This window comes from Canis aureus, chromosome 27, assembly GCF_053574225.1.
Source record: "Canis aureus isolate CA01 chromosome 27, VMU_Caureus_v.1.0, whole genome shotgun sequence".
Classification (NCBI taxonomy): Eukaryota; Metazoa; Chordata; class Mammalia; order Carnivora; family Canidae; genus Canis; species Canis aureus.
In genome coordinates, this window is record NC_135637.1 from 6,260,734 (window position 1) to 6,285,340 (window position 24,607).

At 42.1% G+C, this 24,607-nt stretch overlaps 1 protein-coding gene across 8 annotated transcripts in view; it reads right to left on the minus strand.

Annotated features, from left to right (window-relative positions):
* The window catches only part of GLT1D1 (glycosyltransferase 1 domain containing 1), an 89,554-nt gene that overhangs the window by 37,184 nt on the left and 27,763 nt on the right, over positions 1–24,607 (minus strand). For 7 of the 8 annotated variants that reach the window (XR_013366369.1, XM_077875238.1, XM_077875239.1 and 4 more), the window contains exons 3-6: positions 22,561–22,666; positions 15,417–15,468; positions 5,647–5,683; positions 3,894–3,950 (exon numbers count right to left, since the gene is read on the minus strand). Coding sequence is in view for 7 of the 8 variants with exons in the window: in XM_077875238.1 (XP_077731364.1) it covers positions 3,894–3,950; positions 5,647–5,683; positions 15,417–15,468; positions 22,561–22,666 (252 nt within the window). In the remaining variant the exon portion in view is untranslated. Of the gene's footprint in view, positions 1–3,893; positions 3,951–5,646; positions 5,684–6,242; positions 6,255–8,966; positions 9,003–15,416; positions 15,469–22,560; positions 22,667–24,607 lie in introns of all 8 variants that reach the window. The other variant, XM_077875244.1, reaches the window with a different exon arrangement.

The window sequence follows — 24,607 nt, forward strand, 5'->3', positions numbered from 1 at the left end:
ATGCATCAGCTGGCTCTGCAGCGCAAACTCGATCTATGCTAAGCCATTTTTTCTCCCATCTTCTGTTCTAGCCACTGTTTATTTTAGTTTTTCCATGGGTCATTATAAGGAGAAAAGAATACAAGGACTTTGGTTGAGCACATTAGACATAGTGAATTGTAGCTAGAAAATCTGATTTTGGGGCTGTGAAAATATCAAGGGATCTGGTAACATGAATTTTCCACATGAAAAACAATGGGTTTTCTAGGGATGCCTGGGTGGCTCAGTGGTTGAGCATCTGCCTTCAGCTCAGGGCGTGATCCCAGAGACTGGGATCAGGTCCCATATCGGGTTCCTTGTGGGGTGCCTGGTTCTCTCTCTGCCTATGTCTCTGCCTCTCTGTGTCTCTCATGAATAAATAAATAAAATCTTTTTGAAAAAATGTGTTTTCCTAGGCACAGCGAAGGAGGAAAGATACCACCATCTGAGCTTGGCAGATTCAAATCTCCACATAGAAATATAAATACAGTTTACAAAAGGAGAGGGGAAGAAAATTAAATAAATATGTTAACAATAAATATATAAATAGAACAAAATCAGGAAGGTATGGTCAAATTGAAGTTTTCATAGTTTTAGGTTTGGTGGCCCACAAAGAATTGCTGTATAAGGTGCAATAGTCATTGGATTTAAAAGCAAAAATCACACATCCTTGAACCATAGCAACATTCAAGTTGGACATGGAAATGCATAGAAACACTAAGGTGACTGACTTGATACCTGTACATGTATCTTCTGATCAGAATAACTATTGTAAATATCATGTGAAAAATTATAACGATGCTACTTAGTGCATTTAACCAACTTTATTTTTCCCTAGCTGATTTATTGGACTGTGAAATCTGGTTAGCATAAACATCGTTCAATGTTTTAAATTAAAGGATTTAGTAGTTTGTTAGTTGGGGCTTAGAGACACTGAATATTCTCAGAAGGACCTCTGGCACGCTGTAAAGGAGAATGCATCATAAACTCGGCACCGGAGACCCCAGAAGCAGATGGTACCCCTTGATGGCTAACGAAGCACTCGTCTGCTGGTAGGCACTGTTAAATGAGACCCTTTCCCACCCATTCCTCTTGATTGCAAGGTTAGCAGTTTATAAGAATTCAGAGGGTGAGTATCTGATCATAATAGTCTATATCAAATTCACTGTATCTTCTGTTTTCACTGTCTGAGGCTCAAAGTGGAAGTGACAAATCACAATCACAGGCTCTGAACGCCAGGGTAAGATCAAGGATGGGTGGGGAAGACAGTCCATCTCTAAAATCTGAAAGATGACAAAGATGAATGACCCCGTAAATGAGAACAGACGCCTGGTTATAAAACCCAGAGACACCGATTGATTCTGCCTCCACCTTATGCCATGATCCAGCAGAGCCGGCGACTATGACACCACCACGCTTCCCTCTGCCATGTGTCCCGAGCACGTTCACAGCTCCTAATTGCACACATTAAGTTGGAACTGCTGCCCAGCAGGTCTCCGGGGGAAGTGCCGCCTGAGGAGTCTTGAACATCCCTTGGCTGGCTGTTCCGTTAATCACTCAGTAGTAAGACCAATGATACAAACAACCATGAGGCTACAGGCTTGATGAAAAATCACTCTCCTTTTGGAAATTATGACATAGTCACACAGCAACGGCATCCCATGATATATAGAAGATGAAATAACCTCCCAACAGGCAATTTACAATGGGCCCACTGGTTCTGAATAATGGCCCGTACTCCCCAGTGTGACAGAGCAGTCGGACAGCAGGGGTTCATCTGTGATGCAGAGAATGGCCCTGCTGCTGGTCCCGAGGTTGATGGATGCACTTGGAAAATTGTTTCTAATAAAATGCTTGGAAATCTTTTTTCCAAGGGAACCTAACACTGGCATGCTGTAGGGGATGGGAGTTTTTGTCTGATGTTTCTGGAGTGAAAACAGGCTCGGGGTGTCTACATGTGTTGCAGATGTGGCCCACAGTTTGCATTTTCAGCTCTTCTCTGAAGTTTATATCAGGCTTATAACATCAAGCCCCTTCCCCCCACCAGTACCCTTGCACTGTTGACTCTTGTGAGAAGCAGTTCAGGTTAAAACAGATGAATTCTTAAACTTTCCACTGCATTTGGTGAGTCAGTGTTAGCTGTTCTCACACCTTCACAGAACTACTGGGCTGGGTAGCCTGTAAGGCAATGATAGCTGCCAAGAGTATACACTTACAGGCCTCATTTGTGGACAAAAACCTTTCTTTATTTAAAGATATTTTGCAACAAAATTTTGTTTGAACTTCGTGACTGCACTTAGATCATACCACATATGGAAAATATGAAGGCTAGACTCCATTAGCTCCACTGTGTGTAGGAAAAATGGCACCCTCATCTCATAGCATTGCTGATGGACATACTCACTGCTGCTACCTTTCCAGGAGACATGACGCATGATGTACAAAGGCTCTGATTGAGTGCGTAATCTAACCCAGAGACTGTTTTTAGGTGTTCCAAAGAAAACAATTGGGCAAATGTATGAAGATTGAAATCCTAGCACCTCCACCACTACATATCAAAATGTTTAAGTTTATAGAATTCAAAATAATACTACAAAGGAATTGGAACTATGCTGTAATCAGAATTAATAAATACATTTAAAAGATTTCAGGATATAATGTAAAAAATAAATTATATTTTTGTATACTAGCAACAAATAATTCAAGAATAAAACTTAAAAAACCTTTAGAGTAGCATCAAAAACAATAAAATCCGTGAAAAAAAGACATAAGACCTGTATACACAAATCATTATGAAGATAAAAAAGACTTTAAGAAGTAGACAGATCATGTTATGGATTTTAAGACAAATTATTTTTAAGGTATCAATTCTCCTTAAATCAATCTACAGATCAATACAATAGGATTTTATTAGAGATTAACAAGATGAGCGGAAATGTATATGGATACGAAAAAGACCTAGATCAGCTGAAACAATTCTGAAACAGAGATGTCAACTCACACACTACCCCTTTTCTCAACTATAAAGCTGCAGCAGGAAGACAACACAATGTTGGCATATGGATGCAGATCAATGGACCCTCATATACAGTAAACTGATTTTGAGCAAAGCAATTCAACGAAGGAAAAACATTTTCAATGAACAATACTAGAACAACTTTCACAAAGAAAGGGATTTTGATCCCTACCTCATACTACAGGCAAAAATTAATTTCAGATGGGTTAGAATCCTAATGATAGAACTGAAACACTGAAACTTCTGGAGGGAAAGAAATAGGGAAAATATTTCTGTGAACTTGGAGGAGGCAAAGTTTCTTGATCAGGGCTCAGGCAGTGCTAAGCATTAATGAAAAGTGGATCAATTAGAAGAAAATGGAACGATAAACCAGAGGAAACAGAAGAAATATTCACATATATGCATGTATCCAACAAAAGACATTAATCCAGAATGGATTAAAAATCCTCCTTCAAACTCACTCTTCCTCCCATTCTCTCAAGAAAGAGAAAAGAGAGAAGCCAGGTGTGTCCTGAACCCAATTCTTATTACACTCTTCCCTGTTCACCTAAAACAGTAGACATCTTTGACCTGAAGAACCTCTTTTCCAAAACCACGTGAGCACACCATGTACCTGACACTACTGGACAAGATGCACTCTGGTCAAAATCTTGTAAGAAGGGATGCCTGGGTGGCTCAGTGGTTGAGCATCTGCCTTCAGCTCAGGGCGTGATCCCAGCATCCTGGGATGGAGGTCCACATCAGGCCCCCTGCAGGGAGCCTACTTCTCCCTCTGCCTATGTCTCTGCCTCTCTCTGTGTCTCTCATGAATAAATAAATAATTAATTAAAAAAATATTGTAAGAAGGTTCATCTCTCACCTGAACAGTGAAGGAAGGTGTTCCAGTTAAAGGCGGCGTTTGGTACTGTCACGATTCCTGAGTTGAAGGGGAGAGACAGAGAGAGAAGAGAGAGAGAGAGAGAGAGAGGGAAAGAGACCACGTTGATGAGATGCAACCAGCTATTTTGGGGTCAATGTTCAAATATTGGTCTCATACTTGGTTCTTAACAAAGAACTCAAAGTTCTGAGTGCTTTGTGAACACCTGTTCATCCCTCCCCAAAGGAGGTTCAAAGGGAGCCCACAGGTTCCCAACAAGGAAGGGCACACCATTTTCAACCTCCATTACTGGGCGGGACAGCTGCCAGGTCGTGGGAAACACAAGTCTCTAACAGACACCTGAAAGCAAAAGGCTTCTAAAACACAGCCCCACATATGAATTGTGTCTCTGTTTAAAATTCCTAATCTCAACCCTCTCCACATCACACACAATTGCCCGCTATCTGTGGCATCTCCTTGAGCAGATCTAAGTTTAAAATTCCCTGAATTGAACATTTTGAGATGTAGGAAATTCAGAGGCAACATTTAACATATTATCCTGATAATAGGAAAAATCTAAAGTTTTATGAAATGTAAATTAAGTCAATAACCCTTTTTGCAATGTACCTTTGAGATCATCATTTGCACTGAACAACACAGGGTACTCACTATTGTACTACTTAGTGACTGTGCACTGCACGCCTGTCCTGGGCGTAGACTCTAGCTGGGTGCAATCCACACACTTCTGGAGCCCCTTAAAGCCCTGCTGAGTAGACTGACTCCCTTAGTTTATCCGGATGGGAATGAGGTTCACAGAGGTTACATGGTGTTCATGGAGACTCAGCATGTAGGTGGTGGAGGCTACGTTCAAACCTGTGTGTTGCTTCAAAGCCCATGCATATCTGGTGTGCCTATGTGTTCCCCGACTATAAATCAGGCCCCAACAGAGGGATGAGGAGGTGCCAACCCTGCACCTGCCCTGACACTTAAAGACACCTTTTATTATATATAGAGTCAGGGTATTTTTTAAAAAATGGGCATTCCAAGAAAGGGCTTACTTGGTAAGTGATTCTTCCGCTAAAAACGTCACTGAAACCACTGGGACATTTATACGTGTGATAATGCACGGTGTGCAGCTAAGGCAGACCTCGAGGGCTGTGCCCCTCCGGGCCTCATCACCTGAACTGACCTGAGCTTGCAAGGGGTTACGTGCTCCTATTTGCAACTGCCTCTTCCATGATTCCTATTGTTTAAACAATAATACAGTGGTTCCCTTGCTGTGAGATTTTTTTACTCAGGTGACCAAAATATATTCCTCATATATATGTGGTTTTGTCCATGGCTTATGGTCCACAGCTCCTAAAAAACCCTCACTGTGTTTAGATGCTGAGGGTTTCCCGAGAGGTTGTGGAGGCCACTGTCTGGGAGGAACTGGGTGAGGGCAGGAAGGGGTAGATTGGAGCAGAAGGACTCTACTTCCCCTTAACTAAGAGAGAAGCTCAGCTTTCTCCTTTTGTAACATACCCCTGGGACACTACATCTACTGTCGAAAACGTTAAAGGATCTGTATTTTAATTTTTTTTATAATGTCATTATATTTGTTCTTTATCTTCATGTTAGGCAATATAGGCACATCCATTCTACAAATTATTAGTAGGTAAATCTAAGACATCATATAATTTCATCCACAGGCACATCAGTACATGTCTCTAAAGGGACTCATATTTTAAAATGTGTAAACTTTAAAAATTCTTACCTTGACTCTGGACATAGATCTTATCCCTGGCATGCGGCTTTTGAAAAGAAGGGAAAAAGGAAAATAAGTAAATGGGATAGTGCATTACAACTGCTTTTTAGAAATAAAATGAAGGCCATAAGAAAAGCCGCCTTGGAACAAGTCACAAAGAATCATCCACGCAGCCGCTCATATACTGGTTACTTTCCAAGAGCAGAGTTCCTTCTGCTTTTAATGGGGGTTAGCCCATTAAAAACACAGCATTTTCAAGGTAAGAAGCACAAAGAAAGAGGTCCTTTAAATTAGGCGTAATGCGTTATTACAATCATATAGTTACTACATTAGTATAAAGTTACTGAAGCTCAGAGAACACGCCAATGGCAGAGCCCGTGGGGAGCCTATCTATTGTGTGCAGGAGCTCGAGGTAGAAGTTTGGTGACACAGATCCTTGAACAGAGAAAGTACACTCCCCAATCCCCACCTGTGGGGAAGAAACAAGGAGAGGGAGGGAAGGTGAGGGAAGATAGGGGTGGCCCTCCCCTCTGCCCCGTGGATGGGAAGGGCCTGAGAGGTGCAGTATCTGGCCGTTTTTAGGGCAGCTGAATGCAAATCTGTACATGGACAGGAATCTCTGTTTGCTTTGCTTTTGTCCTCAGTATTACATTCTTTATCTAACCAGCAGAAGCACCTGATACCTTCTAAAGCCTGGACTATCCTCCTCAACTCACCATACAGCAGGGAAGCACCTTCTTTGAAAATGCCCTTACAATAGTAAGCCTTAAAATTTTTTAAAAAAATTCTCCTCCCTACTAGTGAAAAAAACAAAAACAAAAACAAAAATGTTAACTTTAAAGGGAAGTTTTTAATGGAAAAAAATGGCTAAAAGCAACAAATTGAAATTAGAAACTGACGTTTAGAGGCTTAAAACACTCTTTTTGTGTAATTATAATTTCACTGGAAAGCTGAAGAGACTTTTACTGGCATGCAGAGGAGGCTGGGCATGCTTCTTCTTCAAACAGCCCTGAGAAAGGGATGCTAACACATTGGCAAAAACATATCAGCCTGGCTGTTACACTTTAAAGCGAACACCAGCATTTGACAAAAACAGATTCAATATAATTCTACATAGATTTGATTAATTAAGGGAAGGCAAAATAGGGTTTTTGCCTTGCCACTGTTTCCATTAGAAATATGCTCCATCTGCAATTAGAAATACATAAACCCAAGATGCTCCCTTCAAGACAATTTCTTCTGAAACAAACAGAAATTAATTAAACCGGCATCCCAACTCCATAAGCAAAATGAATGGACTCTATGTGGAAATTCCTGAATTTATCCACTGGTCTTTACATATCTCCGAGCATTGCTTCCCCTAAATCTACCAAAACCACGAGAAAATAAAGAAGTATCAAGTCCTATCTGGACATTTAAAACACGTTATGAATAGTATTTTAAGATCTTATCCTAGCAAGTCAGGAAAATAGGGTTACAATATTTTAAAAATCTGGACTTTGGTTATTTTTAACCTTTGTAATAAAAGAAATCTGGCAAAAGCCAACTGGCTTCTATCGATTTTGAAAAGCATTATCTATATTAAAATGCTCTAAATACAAATTAGTTTTCTTTGCTCAATATTTATTGTTGGTTCTCTTGCCTTGAAATAAGAGTCAAAATCCTTGTATATCACTTCCCTTGCAAGATTAGCTCATTGATGCAGAAAATGAAAAAGGAGACTGTACGTGTGTGTGTGTGTAGAGGGTGTGGAGGGAGGATGCTGCATGGTGTCTATGAGAAACCATTACTTAATTTGGCCCATTTACTAGATATAAAAAGCCAGTGTCCTGTTGGTTAGATACTTATAAGTACACATGACTTTTAACAGACACTAATGCTAATTAATGCGTTTTTATAATGGAATAACTGACAGCGGGGATCCCTGGGTGTCTCAGTGGTTTAGCGCCTGCCATTGGCTCAGGGCGTGATCCTGGAGTCCCGGGATCAAGTCCCACGTCGGGCTCCCGGCATGGAGCCTGTTTCTCCCTCTGCCTGTGTCTCTGCCTCTCTCTCTCTCTCTCTCTATGTCTATCATGAATAAATAAATAAAATCTTTAAAAAAAAGGAATAACTGACAGCAACAACAAATAGATCCTCCACTTCTTAATGTATATAACCTTCTGAAATTAAGCTCTCTCCAAGTATAAACCACAGTAAACACTACTTTTTAAATATACAGCACAATGCATGGTCTACAGGTGACAAAAACACTAATTTTTATTCTAAAATGACAATGTGACTTCTGGTGATGACTTTGTTAACAAGTACTTTTAAAAGAGCTATAAATTGCTTTAAAACAATCAAATAGTGGAAAGCTCTCAAAATACACCTATGTCCAAAAAATACATACGAATTGGGCTCTTTTCAGGGGACGTGGTTCTCTTCCTTCTCTCTCCACCCTTTTCCTTTAGAAATTGGTTTTTAAGCAAGAAAAGAAAATAAAAAAGAAAAAGAAAGAAAACCACATGAATGGGATGAGGAGTGTCTCTGAAGACTGGATCGAGATCCCGTCCCATGGGATCCAAAGCTAGCTGGCAATGCAGAAATAGGAATGCTGACAGGAAAACTCAGGGGAAGATTTTTAAAAACAGTTAAATACACCGAGTAAATAGCTGGGAGTTATTGATGTTATTTAAAGCTCCACTCCCCTCCCACCCCGCACCCCCATCCTTCCACCATTCTGTGCCTTGGTGATTTGAGGAATTCAAAGAAATTTTGACCATTCCAGATGTCTGAGCCCCAGGTCATGATCCTGTGAAAGGTGGGAGTCTGTGCTCTGGACCTAATGAGTTTTCCATCCTTTGAGTCATATTAAAACTTTCCAATTCCCAGGGATCTCATTTGGGGAAGAAAAATGCAAAGAATATTTTCAGTTCCATCAAGAAATCTCTGAGGAAAGCCAATCTTAATAGAAGTTGTTAAAAATGATTAGCTTCCTAGGGTATGCTCCAACCCCAGAGTTTCTCTTAAAGAGTAGTTGCAGGGAGGGGCGCCTACAAAGAGGGCACCTTGAGGATGAAACCCAGGAGGTGAAGGATTTGAAGTTTCTGTTGCGATTGGAACCATAACAAAAGCTGTGGTCTGTGTGGCTCCTGCTGCTGCCAGCGTGATTTTCAGAGATAGTCAGATACAGAGCAATGGGCCATGCAGAAGGAAGAGGGAGCAAGTCACTCATAGGACAACATGCGTTCAGTACATATAGTTCAGCAATTAGTCGACTCGAGGCTCATTCAGATGGGCTGACATTAACACCTACATTTGCAGGTGAGCTCACCTGTGCCGCGAACCGCGCATGTGACAGCCAGTGAAATCTGTCTTGCTTTCTGCGTTTTAATTTCCAAAAGAATTTTGATGAGTACATACACACACTGAAGGTGAAAGTACACTTTAGCTACTGCCTAACCCAAACTGCTGCAAGAGAGTTCTTATTGTTTAATAAGTGCCAAGGCAAGGCACAACAGTGACACCCCAGAAGGCAGCCAGGCACAGTCTCCAAACCAAACCAAGCCAAAACAAACCAAACCAAACAAACAAAAACCCCCACAATCTTCTAAAAAATAATGACATCAGAAGGCTTAGCTCAGTGCTAACCTCAGCCAAGGGTACAGATGGGCCATGTTGGTGCTCATCATGCTTCTCAAATTTGATAACCACTTCAAGCAATATTTACTCCAACTCAAGATGTCTAAAAAAACAGCTAGCTCATAAATAAATATTTGAATTTGGAAAAAGTCCTGTTAGCAGAGTATTCCTTAGAAAAAGTGGGTTGACAGTGCAGTTGAATTTTCTGTAGGTTTGTGGGGATTTGAACTCAATGGAGACATATTAAACCCAAAATCATTGATTCTATGGAGAGAAAAGCCTTCCGTTAAGATATAGACCTAATTTGCTTTACTTTTTTTTTTTGTTGTTGTTGGTTTTTTTTTTTTTGGTGAAACAGTCACATTTTCTGGTGAAATCTGGTGAATTCAGAGAAAGCAGCCTTAACTTTTAACACAAATTTGCAGGCTGAATGTCTGTTACATATCGTAATAAGAAACCAACACCTTGCGTAGACTAGCTTTATGTTTCCATAAGGCATACATCAAAGTTAGAAGTGGGTAGTGAATCAAATTCCTAAGAAAGCCAAATTGAGGTTATAATTCCACAAACCAACAGAGCATTGTTTTCCCAAAACACGATCAGTGTTGAACCTGTGTGACAAATATTAATGATGCAGCATGCAGACCTGGTAAAGAGCCCCCTGGGACTGTGACCTTCACAAAGTGGGTTTGGTGTCACGTTAAGGTTGATATAAACAACACTAAAAAGAGTAACAGACAAGCCCAAACAAAGGCATTTCAAATTAAAAGAGATAAAATAAAGCTAGCTTTATTGAAATCCAATCAAACTAATTTGTTTAGTTAGCCAGAGACAGATAGAGGATCATAAATAGCTTCCAAAGTAGAGCCCTGGCTTTCTCAGAGGACTCGGGGCTGACAAAGATGTCTCCCACTGCCAGATGCTTTGTGCACACATATCTAAGCAACCCTGAAAGAGGTCATCTCCCACTTGTATGTACAGAACTGGGGTCACCAATGCAGCAGTCATCAGCCACACGAGACCATGGAACCCTTGAACCAGGACTGGTCTGAACAGACATGTGCTCTAAGTGCAAAAGGTATGCTTGTATTTTGAAGACTTTGTGCAAAAAAAAAAATATGAACTATCTCATTAGTCATTTTTATAGTGATTACATGTTGAAATAATAAGATTTGGGATATAGATAGTGTGCAGTAAAGAACTTGGTCTTTGTGCGAGACCTCCAGGAAATAACTTATCTGAGACCTGACAGAGTGTCTTTTTTTAGGGTGAGGCCAGTCACAACCATTGGTCTTTGGGTTGGAGCCAATTGGCCATACCACAAACACCACCCACATGATTTAGGGTAGGAGCTTGGAGTCAAGTGGCATCTGTCCACGTAGACGCTGGCTTCAACCATGTGGACAGTAAACCAATCATTCGAGCCTAGAATGAAGAGCTCCAATAAAAACATTGGACGTTCAACTTGGGTAAGCTTCTCTGGTTGGCAATCCTCCACACACATTGTCTCAGATCAATAACCAGAGCGTAGAAGGCTTGACTCCACAGGGAAGAGGATAAGGGTGTCTTTGCCCTACACAGCTCTTCATGGGGTGGGTTTTAGTCCAATAAAGTCTATTATTTCCCTAGAATAAACTGTAGCTATGAGCAGAGCAATCGTCAGTGAGTTCTATGCAGTAAGAAGCAAATGCTGCAGATCTTTCTAATCTGGGACTATGGAAATCTGATTCTGGTTGATAATAATAGGTGGAATGAATTAAACGACAACCTGAGTCAGGTCTGCTCACTAAAATAAAGAACACAAAATTAAAAACAAAAGCTGACAATTCGATAATAAAGAGGCAAACTTAATTACTCAAAAACAACACTGTGCAGAATACAAGTAAAAACCATCTTTCTACAAAAATCCATCTAAAATAATTATATAAATACGGCTGAGTAATGAAGCCTTACATTATTTATATGTACTTTTTATTTGTAAAAACTAATCAGATAAAGGTATTGAACAGAACTTTATTGAAAAGTCATCCACCAAAAAAAGTACAGAAAACTGTACTAAAAAAAAAAAAAAAAAAAAAAAAACGGGCTCACATTCGAATTTAATAACTAACCCCCACCACTGTAAACTCTAAAACCAGAAACACCCTTTCTTATTATTAGCTTTTATTATAGTGCATCTTACATCATCATTTAAGATGGAACTTTTGTTGCCTGTTCAATTTTTTAAAAATGCTTTGTTAGATACTTGGAAGAGTATCTTTCTGAAAACAAAGAGCAGGGACCCAGGATCACCCAGTCCTGGTGGCAAATCACCTTTATCTGAGAACCAGTGTCAGCAGATGCTGGACTTGGCTCCAAGGCGGGAGCTGGCCCATCCACGGGCGTGTCCCTGGGGCATTATCCCCTCTACTGTCCTGGCTGCCCAAACTCTGCCTGCCATGTGCGTTCGGGCCAGTCCCCTTCTCACTGCATATCAAAGTTAAACTACCATAAGAACTGTTCCGGGTCAGCTGTCCCTTTGCCACCAGGGACTCAGGGCTCTGTATCCCCAAGTGCGCCCTCTCCTGAGCACAGACTCACAATGCAGCTCCATTCCGAGCCTGGTGCCTGAGTCTAACACTATCGCTAGCTAATTCAGTGAGTCTGGGACTCAGAAATGCCACTCCTCTCCTCCAAATTCTTTCACTTGAGTTCTTCCAAAATGTAATGATAAAAATCTTAAATCATGCTACTGTTTGAGTCCCACTTTATTTCTTCCTTACGTGCTATGGTATTCCCACACAAAAATATATCCAGAACCTGGTACTTAATGTTAAAAAAAATCTTTATCAAAGTGCATTTACAAAGAAGGTGGAATCGTATATTTGCAGGTGAAATGGCATGATGGCTGTAACTTTTAAAAAAATATTTTTTAAAAAACTTTAAAAAAATATATGTGTATGTGTATGCATGTGTGAATGTGTGTGCAAATGTATGCACATGTGAATGTGAGTGGGTGCAAGGGTACACATGTGTGCAGTGTATGTGTGTGTGCATGTGTGCACATGTATGTATGTGTGTGCATGCATGTGCATATGTGTCCAAGTGTAGAGAATGGCAGTAGATTAAGTAAGAATTGAAGAATGTAAGCAGGTGGTGAGTACAGTGCACCCTTTTATTCTTGCTACTTTTCCTTATGTGTGGAAATTTCTGTAGTAAGAAGTTCTAAGGAAGCATCTGTCCCTGGTAAACTCAATTCAACAAATATCTATTGAACATGAGGATGTGTGTTACCCCCTGGAGATGCACTAGCAAGCCCTACTTTGTGCCCATCCTCACGGAGCTCACAACCCTGTAGGGTTAAGGAAAGGACAGGCTCTGAGTGTATCCCTCCCTGAGTCTGTCTGTGCCCCTGCAAACCCACCTTGAAGACCCTCTGACCCTGAGGCAGACTGTACCCCCACACCTTGACTTGCTTGGGCCATCAGGATGGGAGCAAACATTACTCAAGCAGAAGTTCCAAGAAGCCTTTCACCCTGGTGCCTGCCCTCTCCTGCTGCACAGCCTCACAAGGGATGGTGGTCCAGGAGACAGAGGCCTCAGCTGTCCTCACTGTCCTTGGCAAAGGTCCCAGCCACGTCAGCCAGGAGGGTACCCCAGACCACCCAGTCTGGCTGAGCTGACCCAAGCAGCACAAGGAATAAACAGTGTTTTATTTAAGGTGTTGTATTTGGTGTGGTTTGTCATGTAACAAAAAACAACATATACAGTAAGTGAACACATCTATACTGATTTGGGAGGGCCCCAGGGTCAATGGATGAAGGTGACATTTAAGATGGAGATGCTGGGGGAAGGGTTGCAAATTCATGGACAAGGAACATCTGCTTTGACAGGTAAAAGCTTCCTTTCGTGTCTGGCTTAGAACAGTTGGCTTCTGTACCTGCTACTCCATGAGATCTGTTCTGACTGAGGGATGTAAAGAGAGCCCAGCACTTGCTGATAGGTGGCCAGGAAGGGGTGAGCCTTTTCAGATCATCGTAGCTGTTATTCTAGGGGACTTACATAAAAACTCAACAAATGGGAATGTCCCAAGGTAAGATGCAATAGGGAACCTGAATTCCTATGATGCTCCGCTCCATCCAAGTCCACCCATCTCCCCCTCACTTTGGAGGGATCTGTGACTATGTCACACTGTGTATGATCATTGGAGAAATACGGGTTCACCGGGAGATGCAGGTCTTCCAGACACTGAGGCATTGTCATTATACGACATCCAAACAAAAATCCCGCTTCAGTGTACAACCACCGACCTCACCAGAGAAGCCTTTACGTCTGGGGAGGTTGTCAACCACATGGTGTGGTGGCTTTCCAAAATTCTGATTTTTCTCAACGATTCAAACATTCTTGTTGGCAACAAAGACCGCCAGTTGTTTTGCTTAACGAGATTGGCTTGATCCACTCATTTTTAAGAAAACATCTGACAAATGCCCAAATCCGAATAACCCGTTTGTCTACCAATCATTCTTTTGGATACAAAATTTTATTAAGAAGTATCTGGTTCAATTTGTAACCCAATCACACAAGAGCCTTTTCTCCAGGTAAATGCCATACTTCATTCAGGATGCGGCAGATAGGTTTATGCATACATCCTGTCACCACACGAACATTTAAAAACACATGTATTCAAAGGTTAATGTTAATGTTAATGATAAAATCAAAAGTTTTTATGGCTTCATCAAGGAGATCTTAAAGTGATTTTTCTTTTAAACTCCAAGGGGTGGTGTGGATAATCAATGACTGGCTCACATTGGCGCCACTGCCTTCATTAGGATGAAGGGGTCAGCGGTTTCACTCATTTCCTAAAGGTGAGAAAGGCAAACAATGTCTCACTGTCATGATGAAAATAGGCTTGACTTTGTGGAGGCCCAGAAGGAGTCCAGGGATCCCCACGTTGACACGTTGACACTACTGGTTCAGACGATCACCTTTTAAGAAGGCAGTCAAACTAGTCAACATAAAACCAGCAGCTGGGAAGCTTGTCCTTTTTCATTATGAGATTTACAGTTTGTTAAACTGCCCTGAAAAAGTGCAACCTCCAGTTCCTGCCTGGGAAGTGTGTGATGTGAAGAAGAGGGTAGGCACACTGTGGCTGTAGAGATGAGCGTCCACACACGCACAGTGTTCAGAGCCTTGGTAAGGGACCACTGGTCCCACAAAACACTGCATGTACCCTCACCCCAACACGCAGTCTCCAAGTGCCCCAAATTGAAACTCTATAAAGAAAGTGCATAGCCTGCAAAATACCCCTGCCAGGAATAATGCCGACAAATGATAGGGGCATAAGCAGTGGGCACAGCAGATGAGCTGGCATGGCACAGGGACCAACAGTGCTGGCGACCAAGGCTCCTTGCAGATTCCCTCCCCCTCCCCCCCAAGAGCAAAGTCTCATGCTCAGGGGTCCCTGAGGCAAATGGGCCTCTGGGTTGGCTGCTTTGGTTTTGCAGGTGCCAGCTGTGCTGCGCCTTTCCCTAACTCCCCACTGAGAACTCAGTCTGCCATCAGCTCTTCTCACCAGCTCTTCCCACCAGCCCCCGAGTCATCATGAATTTAAAAAGTCAATAAGGGAATTAGCCTAGAGAGCTACAAAGTCCTCTCCTCTTCAAAGCTCTTCAGATAAACAGTCCAACCTTAGAAACTACATATACCACCTCAAAGATTGCGGCTCTCCACGCACATGGGGTGGCTGCAACCTTTATAGCACAGCCTCTAAATCACTCATTCTGAGCTCATGAAAAAGAAAACAGAAAGAATACTACAAGATTTGGCTATTGGGCTGTTCTTGCCATTTGGCAAAAATATATTTAAAAAATCAGTTAAGTCTTAAAAGTATCTACACGAATAAAAGAAACATTAATATATGGGATCTGTAATACACTCTTGTGGCCACAATGGGCAGGGTCGATAGAAACACTAGCAGGTCCCATCAAGGGTCCCTGCTGCCCTTAAACTCCATGGCCTCCAACCCTCTAACTCAGCAGCCCCTAACCCCACAACCCCCCGATCCCACAGCCCTCCGATCCCATAGCCCCCCAACCATGAAGCCCCCGACCCCACAGCCCTCCCATCCCACATTCTCCCCAGCTCAGCCAGCACAACACCACACAACAAACACATACCCACTGCATTTGCGCCATCTCCTTCATTGATTCTGTGAAAGCGACAGCGAATCTGGTAAAAAAAAAAAAAAAAAAAAAAAAGGAGGGGGGGAATTAGCGCAGAATCCAATTAACATAACTAGGGACCAGCTCCGTGGAACAAATCATGAGAGACAAGGTGAGAAGCTGAATTCCAAGTGTCATCAATCTTTATCGTGCGCGGTCAGTGGTTTTCAGCTCCAATCTCCACTCACATCAAAACAAGTTGTGTATGCAAGAAATTAACAAATGAAGCTCAACATTTCAACTTTTTGTTGTTACTGTTCCTTCCATGTAAGGTCAGAGAAGCAGGGGAAAAGTCAGAAGGCCAGATGCAGAAGAGAAGCAAAGGATTTAGTTAATCCACTCAGAACATCCCAGGACAAGCTGTCCAGTCCATTAGCTTCAGCGAGGAAAGCCTATGCTAAAGTAGTCAAAATGTACCAAATGCACATGGATAAGGGATATTAATCTCTACATTTATCAAACAATGGCTGTTTCTAGAATTAGAGCTGGGTACACATGGGATGAACCAGGGACATCTCATGGAGGTCAGACAGTCAGAAATTGCTCAAAACTGGTGAGGGATAGGAGGCGCAGAGGGCATCACACCTTCCACTGGGGCCATCTTCCCCACCCAGGCCCTGCATGCAGCTGGCATGAGCATGGGCTGACCCAGCAATGATGGGTGTGCCGGCACCCCTCATACAACACTCCACGTGCCCCTGGACATGGACAGGGGTATGGGCCAAGTGTGTTCTGAGAGCATCCACCACATTCTGAGACCTATATTGCCACGCAAGGACAGTGCAGGAACCTTCCTTCATGGGAGACTGTGAAAACAGGACACTGCAGAGCCAAACAAGAAGCACAACATGGGTAAGCTGTCACCAGGTTCCTGGTCCCTAGCAAGTATTTCCTGTTACTGTTTTCTACTAAGATTAACACCATCACCATGACCCCTGCATGGTGCCCCATGAACATACCATGGAACAGCTTTAAACCTATAGGAAAAAGAAGAAAAGAGAAGACCCCAAAAACAGAGAAAAGTTGAAGAGCAGGGAATGAGGTCAATGACCGAAGGACCAGGCCTTTCCTGCCATCACAGAGTTTCTAGACAAATGCGCAGTGCAGCCTCAGGATGGCCCCTGTAAGATTAATCCACCCCTGTGGCAAACTTGGCCACCTTCTCTTGAATGGGGAGGCCTGCTTGCTGTCACATACCTGCCCCTGGCTGGAGTCACACCTGGCACCCCAGAGATGGGCAAGAGTATGCAGACTGAATAAATGACCAAGTGCACGGGTGGAAGTCCTGCCTTACATTCCCACAGGAAGCAGGTCAGGGGAAGGAAGAAGGGAGAGCAGGTGTGGGGGGCTGACTGCAGAAGCGGGAGGATGGGCACGCTCACCCAGCAGCTGGTGACTGTCCCCACCCTGTAGCCCTTTCTGCTGGCATGCCCCATTTGTCTCAGACCCAGACATCAGGGGATCAACAGCACGGCTGACCACAGATGGGAGCAAGGAGAGCCTTGGAAAGGTTTCCATCAGAAAGAGCGATGTGTAAACATTTTGGGATCCAGTGGCAGGTCTGCATGAACTCCATCATGTCCTTTTATTGTGGAGCGGCAGATAACACCTTCCTTCTCGGGGCCTCACTACAGAGACCCTGGCCCTGGGTTTGCACCACCTTCCTAACAGATAACCCTCAAGAGAGTTTCTGACCCAGTGACCCTAAGAAAATAAAGAAATTGAAAATAACCCATTTCTTAGGAAAAGTGTAAAACTACCACTTTTACACCGTGAGGGAATATTGCCATTTCAAAACATACTCACTTTGATGTGTGGTTTTGTTTGTCAAAAACATCTTTAGCAATATCATAGCTCAAAAACCCCATGAAATGATACTGAACCATTTTGGCCTACCATTTCACATGATCTAACCCATCATGTGCTCTGTATTTCCTAACTGTGAAACTATTTCTTAGGCAATTTATTTCATATAAACTCTTTTGCTCATTTGCTGGGCAATATTAATTTTTTCTAAGATGCACCTGGATGATTCTTCACAGAACAATTTCTACAAGTTTCAAACTCCTTACTTAATTTGGCATTTATAATTACCAAATACTTATATTATAAAACAAGCCAGAAAGCTGATGCTGAAGTAATTTCAAAACTGTACCATACAGGGGGGGAAATGTTTTAACTATAAAACAAGCTAAAAAATATACCTTATAAGAAAAATATAACTATTTAAAAGTATTTGATTAAAAATGAAACTCATTATAAAGCAATACAAGTCCAATACTTTATTTTACAGAAAACTATGCCATATGCTCTCCGGCAAGAAATTTATGATTCATCCAACTTCCCTGACCACTGACTCAATCAATACCCCTTCCAAATGAAAATCAATGTGTTTTAATAACAATGCAATGAATAATGCTAACGATAATACCATAAGATGAATTCATTCAATATTGTTTCTACCTAGCAGAATTATTTCCCCTCTGTAAGACAGTGTAAACCACATGAATCAAAAGGTAATAAATTTTTAGAGCATAAGAACAACAATATCGAGAAAACCTATAATAACTGATCACCTTTCAAGATCAACCTCAAACTCTGGGTACCTTTATTTACTGTAATTCTCTCTCTATCTGACTCACATGCTCACACAGGCACACATGGCTATTTGGCTCTATTTCGATAAGGCTGTACTGCCACATTCATGTCCAGGAAGTTATCAGGACGAAGCGGGTCCTAAAATGTAATGATACCTCATGGTAACCCTAGTTTCCAAGAGCAAGACTACTTCTCACCTTATAAAAATGGAGGGGGGTTGCCTTAACGCTTCATGGCAGAACAGGGAGTCCTGTCCTTTGTAAGAGATCAGGAATGCTCCAGTGACATAAAGAGGCAAAGAGTTCTGAATTCCCTTACCACAGCTTCTCAGCCGTGAGACGGTTAGAGATGAGCCACAGGCATTTCATGGTCAGTCATTTATTGGGGGCATGAAAGCAACATAAATGTCCAGCAAGAGACAAATGGACCAAGAAAATGTAGTAAGCACATACAGTGGAGTATTACTCAACCTTGAAAAAAAGAGGAAATCCTGTCATTTGCAACAACATGGATGAACCTGGAGGACATGATGCTCAGTGAAGTGAGCCAGACACAAGAGGACAAATATTGCATGATCCCACTGATGTGAGTATCTAAAGTACTAGAACCCCCAGAAGGAGAAAGCAGGGCGGTGGTTGCTGGGGCCCGAGGGAGAGGGAACAGGAAGGTATTTATCCAAGAGCACAAGGTTTCACTTGCATGAGGTGAGTAGGTCCTGGAGATCTCCTGGAGCCTACAGTTAAGGATGCTGTCATGTAAGCTTACAAATTTGCAAGGAGGGTAGATTCTATGCTAAGTGCTCTTTGCATGATAATAAAGAGGGGTGGGAAGAAACTTCTGGAAGTGATAGATGAGTTTATGGCACAGATCATGATGATAGTTTTACTGATGAAGACTTATGGGGCTGTATATATCAATTATATACAGCTTTTTGCACATCAATCATGCCTAAATAAAGTGTTTTTTAAAAAGAATTAATAAAGCAGTTTGTCCACATTAAAAACATAATGATTGCCTGCTTTATTTTGTTTTTGTTTGTTTTACAATGATTCAAAGATTTACAAGAATTGAAAGGGAGCATTTGTGACTATTTAGGTTTTGTTTTGATTTCTTTAGCCTTTTCAAACAATGTTTATATGGACATAGAGGATTTCTATACTGTTACTATTTGTGTTAAACATTATCATTATATTTCTGATACAGAGGAATGGGGGTGATTTTTTTTTCCCCACCAGTCCTTCTGGTTCACTCCACAATGCTGTACCAATAGGATTCTCTAAGCATGTCTGGACAAAGAAAATGTTGGGGAGTGCATCTCTGGATTCTTGCGTGGAGGCAACAACTCCCACTCCGGGGGCTAGGAACGTATTGGCCTCAAGCTGCAGCATCCAGCAGGTGCTGCTGATGTGCAGTGTCCAGGCTCCGGGATGTGCAGCACAGCCCCCTACAACAGCCGTCCTACCCCAAATGCCCACAGTAAGCCGGTTGAGAAATCCCGCTGGTGACACCCTCACAGATGGTTTTCTGTAGCTCAGAAATCTATGGAGCTCAGAGATATGCCAAAAACATGCAAAGTAGAACCTGACTCATGCACGCACAGAGCTGGAGTCTGTGTGTGGTGTTCTCTTGGAGGACAACAATGCCGTGCCTTTTACCCTGTAGGACCTTTCAAGAAGGCTGGCCCAATGTTAATGTCCTCAAAAAGTCATTCACATGCAATGACTTGTTTACAATGACTCTTCATGGCAAAATTCATAGGTGCCAAATGAAAAAAAGAGATTAGCTTTATTATGGTAAGATGTAAACTTCCCAAACTACTGCTTTCTTTAAGATTTAGGTTCCCCATTGAGAATGATATTTGCTGTGGGCTTTTCATAGATGGCTTTTAAGATGTCGAGGAATGTTCCCTCTATCCCTACACTCTGAAGAGTTTTGATCAGGAATGGATGCTGTATTTTGTCCAATGCTTTCTCTGCATCTATTGAGAGGATCATATGGTTCTTGGTTTTTCTCTTGCTGATATGATGAATCACATTGATTGTTTTACGGGTGTTGAACCAGCCTTGTGTCCCAGGGATAAATCCTACTTGGTCATGGTGAATAATTTTCTTAATGTACTGTTGGATCCTATTGGCCAGTATCTTGTTGAGAATTTTTGCATCCATGTTCATCAGGGATATTGGTCTGTAATTCTCCTTTTTGGCGGGGTCTTTGTCTGGCTTTGGAATTAAGGTGATGCTGGCTTCATAGAACGAATTTGGAAGTACTCCATCTCTTTCTATCTTTCCAAACAGCTTTAGGAGAATAGGTATGGTTTCTTCTTTAAACATTTGGGGAAGCACTGGGAGCCTTTCCCCTAAGATCAGGAACAAGACAGGGATGTCCACTCTCACCACTGCTGTTCAACATAGTACTGGAAGTCCTAGCCTCAGCAATCAGACAACCAAAGGACATTAAAGGCATTCAAATTGGCAAAGAAGAAGTCAAACTCTCCCTCTTCGCCGATGACATGATACTCTACATAGAAAACCCAAAAGTCTCCACCCCAAGATTGCTAGAACTCATACAGCAATTCGGTAGCGTGGCAGGATACAAAATCAATGCCCAGAAGTCAGTGGCATTTCTATACACTAACAATGAGACTGAAGAAAGAGAAATTAAGGAGTCAATCCCATTTACAATTGCACCCAAAAGCATAAGATACCTAGGAATAAACCTCACCAAAGATGTAAAGGATCTATACCCTCAAAACTATAGAACACTTCTGAAAGAAATTGAGGAAGACACAAAGAGATGGAAAAATATTCCATGCTCATGGATTGGCAGAATTAATATTGTGAAAATGTCAATGTTACCCAGGGCAATATACACGTTTAATGCAATCCCTATCAAAATACCACGGACTTTCTTCAGAGAGTTAGAACAAATTATTTTAAGATTTGTGTGGAATCAGAAAAGACCCCGAATAGCCAGGGGAATTTTAAAAAAGAAAACCATATCTGGGGGCATCACAATGCCAGATTTCAGGTTGTACTACAAAGCTGTGGTCATCAAGACAGTGTGGTACTGGCACAAAAACAGACACATAGATCAGTGGAACAGAATAGAGAATCCAGAAGTGGACCCTGAACTTTATGGGCAACTAATATTCGATAAAGGAGGAAAGACTATCCATTGGAAGAAAGACAGTCTCTTCAATAAATGGTGCTGGGAAAATTGGACAGCCACATGCAGAAGAATGAAACTAGACCACTCTCTTTCACCATACACAAAGATAAACTCAAAATGGATGAAAGATCTAAATGTGAGACAAGAATCCATCAAAATCCTAGAGAAGAACACAGGCAACACCCTTTTTGAACTCGGCCATAGTAACTTCTTGCAAGATACATCCACGAAGGCAAAAGAAACAAAAGCAAAAATGAACTATTGGGACTTCATCAAGATAAGAAGCTTTTGCACAGCAAAGGATACAGTCAACAAAACTCAAAGACAACCTACAGAATGGGAGAAGATATTTGCAAATGACGTATCAGATAAAGGGCTAGTTTCCAAGATCTATAAAGAACTTATTAAACTCAACACCAAAGAAACAAACAATCCAATCATGAAATGGGCAAAAGACATGAAGAGAAATCTCACAGAGGAAGACATAGACATGGCCAACATGCATATGAGAAAATGCTCTGCATCACTTGCCATCAGGGAAATACAAATGAAAACTACAATGAGATACCACCTCACACCAGTGAGAATGGGGAAAATTAACAAGGCAGGAAACAACAAATGTTGGAGAGGATGCGGAGAAAAGGGAACCCTCTTACACTGTTGGTGGGAATGTGAACTGGTGCAGCCACTCTGGAAAACTGTGTGGAGGTTCCTCAAACAGTTAAAAATAGACCTGCCCTACGACCCAGCAATTGCACTGTTGGGGATTTACCCCAAAGATACAGATGCAATGAAACGCCGGGACACCTGCACCCCGATGTTTCTAGCAGCAATGGCCACGATAGCCAAACTGTGGAAGGAGCCTCGGTGTCCAACGAAAGATGAATGGATAAAGAAGATGTGGTTTATGTATACAATGGAATATTACTCAGCTATTAGAAATGACAAATACCCACCATTTGCTTCAACGTGGATGGAACTGGAGGGTATTATGCTGAGTGAAGTAAGTCAGTCGGAGAAGGACAAACATTATATGTTCTCATTCATTTGGGGAATATAAATAATAGTGAAAGGGAAAATAAGGGAAGGGAGGAGAAATGTGTGGGAAATATCAGAAAGGGAGACAGAACGTAAAGACTGCTAACTCTGGGAAACGAACTAGGGGTGGTAGAAGGGGAGGAGGGCGGGGGGTGGGAGTGAATGGGTGACGGGCACTGGGTGTTATTCTGTATGTTAGTAAATTGAACACCAATAAAAAAAAAAAAAAAAAAGATTTAGGTTTCAACGAACTCTGCCCCAGTGTTACCTCCTGTGAAGTTCTCAGAGGCATTACCTGGCTTCCTCGAGGACTTTCCCCATCACTTGGTTTTTTTCTCTCTGGTTAATGTCTTCATTTAAATCAGTTCCACCAAAGATGATTCCAAAAGGAATTCCATGACCTGCAAAATATGAAAGTTAATGAAGCAGAGCATGGTTTTGGAAACAGACCTCATCAGCCCATCCCAAAGCAGCATGAAACCTGTGTTTCCAGAACTCGGGGACCATGTTTTGATGTTTGTTTCATTTTATCCAGCTCACCTGAGGAGCAGAATAGGACTCACTATTATAAACATGACATGGGGATTAATCATATCAGACCGCAGGTGCCAGGACCATTTTAAATCAATTAGCTTTAAATTTTAACAAATGAAGAATCGTGCTGGCCACCATCTATCAAAGCTGAGCTTCTTGCTCTCGGGAAACGGGCTGATCTGGAACCACTGGCATTTTGACAGAGTAAGAGCAGCTCAAATGCAGCCCGGCTGGGGCTCCCCACAGCAGGTGTCATGCTCTCCAGGAACTGGGGTGATGTCGGGCGCCCTGCCCACTGTGACTTCGGGGTGAATGCAGCACAGCTATGGCAGGAAGCAAAAGTATCCAAGACACTGCACGTGTCAAGTGTGGAAGGATTCACCAGGGATCAAGTTTGTTCTGGGGGAAGCTCTTTGTGTTGCTGACAGGCTTAGTTGAGAGACATTTGCTGAGCAAGGGCGAGCGAGGCAACAGACATGCACAGACCAAGCTGAATGATGTGCTCATCAGAAGCAACCCTCCAGACGGACTTCCAAAAATCAACCAAAAATTTGAAGAGATGCTGGCCAGCAAACCACCAAACTGACCAGACTAACTAGAGTGTCCATACAGGGATTTCTGGAACACACCATCCCTTTTGAGATTTCAGTATGTCAGTCAAAGGGTACTCGACTACTCCTTTTATTTGCCTTAGAATTATTCCTGTCCATGCAAAGGAGCAGATGTCTTCTCTCTGGGAAGGTGACTCTTCCCCTGGAATCTGCTAAGAATTCAGCCTCTAGATACTAAGCCCAACAGAAGCATACTCGGAGACAGCAAGGCTGCTAGTAAGAGCAAAAGATGAGAAACAATTCAGATATATAAGTGGAGACCAGCCTTTAAAAAAAGAAAGCAGACAGGGTTGTGTGTGTGTGTACACTGACATAAAAAGACTGAAAAAAATCTATTATCACTATTATTAGGAGAAAAATCAAGCACATGTTGGTTAATACAGTATACAAGTATTATATAAAAATGATAAACATATATACATTTCTATACACACATATTTATATTTATGTTTATGTTTATAAGTTCTGTGAAAGAATACACAGAAAACTGGGTTGTTGTTGTCTCCCAACAAGGGACCTACAAGCCCACAGATCTGGGATGCAAGGGAAACCTACTTTACATCCTAACATTTTATGTTGTTGGCACTTCTTGCTATTGGCACTATGACCTTTTCCCAAACCACAGACAGACAGGGAAAGCACACTCCGTAGAAATGATTCACCTTTTGCGATGGGTGCAGACTTGTGGGGATGCTGAGCGTGAACGGTTTTAGCACGTGGGATGGACACGAATCTCTGGGGCTGAGGGAGGTGTGAGGTGGGAAGAATAATGACCCCAAAGATGTCCATTGTTAATTCCTGGATCCTATGAATGTTTCAGGGGAGAGGCAAATTAAGCTATTTAGAATTGAGGCTGCCAGTTGGCTAACCATAAAACGGGACAGATGATTGTGGATTTCCCAGGGAGGCCACTGTAATCATGGGGTCCTTAAAGGTGGAAGAGGCAGGCAAAGGAGGAGCTCCCATCACTGCCGTGTGAGGAGGGGCTGGACCATGCATCTCTGGCTCTGAGGGTGGATGGGGCCATGAGTCAGGGAGTGTGGGTGGAAAATAAGGAAACAGATTTGTCACAAAAGCCTCCAAAAAGAAACACAGTCCCACCAACGTTTTGATTCTAGCCCCAAGAGACCCATTTCAGCTTTCTGACCTCGGGAGCTACAGGATTAACAAGTGTGTGTCGTTTCATACCACAGGGTT